Source organism: Nicrophorus vespilloides, unplaced genomic scaffold, assembly GCF_001412225.1.
Source record: "Nicrophorus vespilloides isolate i.1.1-1 unplaced genomic scaffold, Nicve_v1.0, whole genome shotgun sequence".
Lineage (NCBI taxonomy): Eukaryota > Metazoa > Arthropoda > Insecta > Coleoptera > Silphidae > Nicrophorus > Nicrophorus vespilloides.
The window spans coordinates 1-5,217 of NW_017099045.1; the positions used below are offsets into that span (position 1 = coordinate 1).

The 5,217-nt window shown below is 29.3% G+C and overlaps 1 protein-coding gene across 1 annotated transcript; it reads left to right on the forward strand.

The window, feature by feature from the left end:
* Positions 1–1,415: 1,415 nt before the first annotated feature.
* On the forward strand, positions 1,416–5,079 carry LOC108563910 (DNA ligase 3-like; the record flags this gene model as incomplete). Its single annotated transcript, XM_017922726.1, has 3 exons — positions 1,416–1,668; positions 3,466–4,449; positions 4,811–5,079. Coding segments are annotated over exons 1-3 (1,506 nt in total), but the record flags the coding sequence as incomplete, so codon positions are not given.
* Between the last annotated feature and the right edge of the window lie 138 nt (positions 5,080–5,217).

Consider the following 5,217-nt stretch of genomic DNA (forward strand, 5'->3'; position numbering starts at 1 on the left):
CGGATTTATTAAATACATGAATATTGAACAATTTGTACATCTATTTAGCAGAATACTTGTTGAGGATGCATCAGCAATATTTAATCAGCTTGAATAATTCAATAGCATTGATGAAATTATTGCCCATTTCTGTACTAAGAAAATGAATCCTCCAACGTTACAAACTTTGACGATTGAGCAGGCTATTTTTTTTCTCAATCTTATTAAAACTAATGAGTAAACCATTTCAAATAATTATTGCTTTCTTGCAAGGTTCGAGATGTACATGTAGATGTAAAAAAATATGAAAAACCATATGCGAGTAAACAATAGCAAGAAATTAATGAATTTTTCTCTATCCCATCACAACTCGCCAAAGAGGATGAGCAAGTACACCATATTAAAAAATATCACCTTCTTGTACTAGAGGTGAATTAAGCTGTATAGTAAAATTAATGAGACATAATTTAATAAATCACTTAATCACAACTTGGAAGTTATTCATCCTGAAGCTTACTCTTCTTTTGTTTAATTGGGGTATATATTTATACTTGACCATAAACAATTTTGATATTCTTGAAGAATATAATAGAGATACCAAATAAGATTATGTTCTCTGAACTGAAATTAATAATGCTATCGATTTGGCTCAATATTTTAAGCAAGTTATTTTACAAAGTACCATATGTATGGTGGACGTGTAACAGATACTACAAATTTGATAATCCTTGGGGTTTGGACTAATTCTACAAATTGGCGTTATATGTTTTTGTGTCTGATGGGCGTGTTGAGAAATTTTATACTGTTACAATTATCAATATCAAATTTGGTAAACATGAATATAAACATGATTTTGATGATTCATTAAACACATGAATGTAAAAAAAGATCTTTAATAAATTGTTGTTTAATGAAGTGCAGACTATACATAACTGAAAAATATAATTTAATTTTAGTAATTTGTTTGACTACATTTTTTTCTTGATATATAAGGTTCAAAGGATACATTTTCGACATTAGCAACTAATTGGTATCTATAATTATTACACATTTAACATAGATTATATATTGACTTTATATGTAATAATTTTAATATATTTATTATTTAATAAAATAAATATTATTTCATATAATTTTAATTGTTCTTCTTATATATTGTCTAGCTAAATTTCAAACTTATTCTACTTCTTTGATTTTTAATGCAGCATTTATTGGCTGAAAGATTCTGGTCGATAGCCGATAGATCAATAAAAATTGTTTACTAATAAATATTTCTAAAATCTTCATAAATTACAAATGTTTGTTATTTAAAATATACAATTCTAGATTGTACAACAATCTAGATAAGAAATAATATAGATTAGATTAATTAATCAACAAAAATAATAATCAATAAGTAGCCAGAAATAGATATTTTATTTAGTAATACTTGCATCATGGGTGGGAACACGAGTAAAAGCGATCAACAACGAATAATTGAGAAAGTGGAAAATAGTGAATTGGTGAATACCAGTACAAGTGATGATTTGGAAGAAAATAAGCACAATTTTATGAAAATACCAGGAAACCACACAAAGAAAGATGATAGATTTAAAGAGTTTAGAAGATTACTTGAAAAAATTAGAAAGGAACCTAAGTATGTAGATAAATGTGCTTTATTGACTGACATGCTCACGTTTGGAAGCGATGGTGTGAAATTTCAAGGAAATATTGTAACTTGGAGCAGATTATTGATACCGGAGCTAAATCCTATGATTTATAATATGAAAATTGAGCAATTGATAAAGTTATTTAGCAAAATATTTGATATAAATATTACCAAAATGTCTATTCATTATGAGAAAACTATGGAGATTGATGAAACGATAGTTAATTTTTATATTAAAGAGATGGCTCCGTTTAGTTCGACCACGTTGACGATTGAACAGGTTGATGAATTCCTCTCAATTCTATCAGAGCTAACGGAAGAAAACGACCAAGTAAACCATTTTAAAAAGTTCTTGCCTTTCTGCACAGCTGGAGATTTGGACTGCATTGTAAAATTAATCATGCATGATTTGAGAATAAATTTAAAATCAAAGGATATCTTAGAAGCGATACATCCTGGTGCTTATTCCGCTTTTTTATCATGTAGTGATGTTACTCTTGCAGTAAAACAATGTTTTTCAAAATTTGATGATTCATCCAAATCTGAACCACTTACAAAGATTACGGATGAAAATTTAAATGAATATTGCCATGATATAAACAAAGATAATACATTTAAATAATTCAGAAGATTGGTTACAAACATCAGAAATGAAAATAATGTTGCAAATAAAACTAATTTATTAACCGATATGTTTACATTTGGAAGTGATGGTGTAAAATTCAAAGGAAATATTATAACATGGTGTAAATTATTATTACCGGACCAAAATCCAAAAATTTACAAGAAGAATATTGAACAATTATTAAATTTATTTAGTAAGATATTCGACCAGGATATGTCAGAAATGTTTCAACATCTTGATCAATCAGTTAGAATCAATGATACTATTGTGCATTTTTATGTTAAAAAAATGGCTACATCGACGGAAACGAATTTGTCGATCGATCAGGTAGATGAATTTCTTGAAGTTCTTTCCAAACTTACCAAAGAGGATGAACAAGTGAAACATTTTGAAAAATTCTTACCTTACTGTACGGTTGGAGATTTGGACTGTATCGTCTTATTAATGAGACACAATTTGAATATGGGTTTAGAACCCAAGTACATCTTAGAATCTGTACATACTGATGCATATTCTGCTTTTTTGTCGAGCGGTGATATCACCTTATCCATTAATAAATGTCTTTCGAAATCATTAACTGAAAGTGCTATTAAGAAGAAAATCAAACCGAAACATAAATCTGTTAATTTTGATCAATCTAAGAATTTGAATAAAAATGATGAACATCAATCAAACATTCATTCTTTCAAAGTAGTGTACAAGACAAGTGTTATTTTAAGTAATGACAATACATTTGAAGAGTATAGAGAACTACTTGAAATCATTACAAGAGAGAGCAATTATGCAGATAAAAGTGCTTTACTCACGAATTTCTTCAAATTTCCAAATAAAAATGTAGAAAACATTATAATGTGGTGCAGGTTATTGTTACCCGAGCATAATCCAATGATAAAATACATGAATATTAAGAAATTGGTAAATCTTTTTAGCAAAATACTCGTGGAGGATGCATCAACAATATTTAATCACATTGAACAATCCAATAGCATCGATGAAACTATTGCCTATTTCTATAATAGGAAAATGGCTCCTCCGACCACAACAACTTTGACGATTGAGCAGGTTAATAATTTTTTCTTAGTCATATCAAAACTAACCGAAGAGGATGGAATAGTTAACCATTGGAGATATTTCTTACATTACATTTCTTGCACTATTGAAGATTTAAAGTGTATTGTAAAATTAATCAATCACAATTTGAAAATTGGTTTAGCACCTAAACACATCTTCGAAGCCATCCATCCAGATGCCTACTCTACTTTTTTGTCATGCAACGATATCGTCTTATCCCTAAATAAATGTTTCCCAAAGCTACTTACTCAAGTTGTGACCAAGCCAAAATCGAACTTGGACAAACTTAATAATTTGAATAATAGCGATCAATTTCCGGTAAACATAAATATCAAAGGATTTGAAAAACCACATGCAAGTAAACATAGGGAAGAAACTAAATCAAATAAAACTGAAAAAGCGGATACTACAAAAATACCAAGAATTATTTTAAGGAATGATAACACATTTGAAGAGTTTAGAGAATTCATTGTAAACATACAAAAAGAAAAATATTTAGCTGATAAAAGCGCATTATTAACAGAGATATTCAAATTTGGAAGTCATAATGTAGAAAACGTTATCATGTGGTGCATGTTATTGCTACCGGAACAGAATCACATGATTAAGTACATGAATATTGATCAATTGGTAAAATTATTTAGCAGAATATTCGTTGAAGATGCATCAGAAATATATAACCACCTTGAAAAATCCAATGGCATTAACGAAAGTATTGCGCATTTCTATAATGAGAAAATGGATCCTCCGAGTTCAACAACTTTGACAATTGAACAAGTTAATGAATTTTTCTATCTTTTATCACAACTCGACAAGAAGGATGAACAAGTAAACCACATTAAAAAATTCTTACCTTCTTGTACGGTCGAAGATGTGAATTGTATAGTAAAATTGATGAGACATAATTTGAAAATTGATTTAGCACCTAAATACATCTTAGAAGCTATTTATCCCGAGGCTTACTCTTCATTTCTATCATTTGGTAGTATATCCTTGGCCTTAAAACACTGTTTTTCCAAATCTACCGAAATATTGACTCAGAATATTGTTGTTATGAAACCATTCAAACCCATGGTCGCTGTAGCATGTAAAAGCATTGAACAAGCCATTAACAAATTCCCGAATGGCATGTATGCAGAAATTAGTGCACAAAAAGAAAAATATATTCAATTATTTTTCAACAAAATTAAATCCCGTTAAACATCCTAAAATTAAAGAATTAAATGAATACATATCCAAAGCTTTTCCTCATGGAAAAAATATTATATTAGATTGCGAATTATTAAAGGTTGATATGACATCAGGGGAGATGTTCGGAATACATAGTCAAGACTGTGTAAATCATGCTTCGCTTTGCTTATTTGTTTCCGATTGTTTGTATTTTAATAATAAAGATTTGACTAATAGATCATTAAAAGAGCGAAGGGAAATATTGTGGAAAAATATAATCGAAATTCCGAATTTGATTATGTGTTCCAACATTAAAGAAATTAATAATCCGATCGATTTGGCTCAATATATCAAAGAAATAATGAAAGTGAGGTTGGAAGGATTAATATTGAAGGACATCAATGGAAAATATGAACCAGGACACAAAAATTGGCTGAAGGTGACAAAGATGAACTTATATGGGGGATCCATGGCCAATTCTGCAAATTTAATCGTCCTTGGCGGCTGGTGTCATGATAATAAAATGAGTTGTTTGTCTTCATTTCTGATGGGAGTTTATGATGCTAAAACTGATAAATATTACACGGTAATTAAGTTAGCTCACTATTTGGAAAGTATGGATATGTCAAATTTAATCAATATTAATGGAGACGTAGATAAGAAACCGAGTTGGCTAAATTGTTCCAACAAGATGGTGCCCCAATTTGTTTTTTTTTTTTTTTTT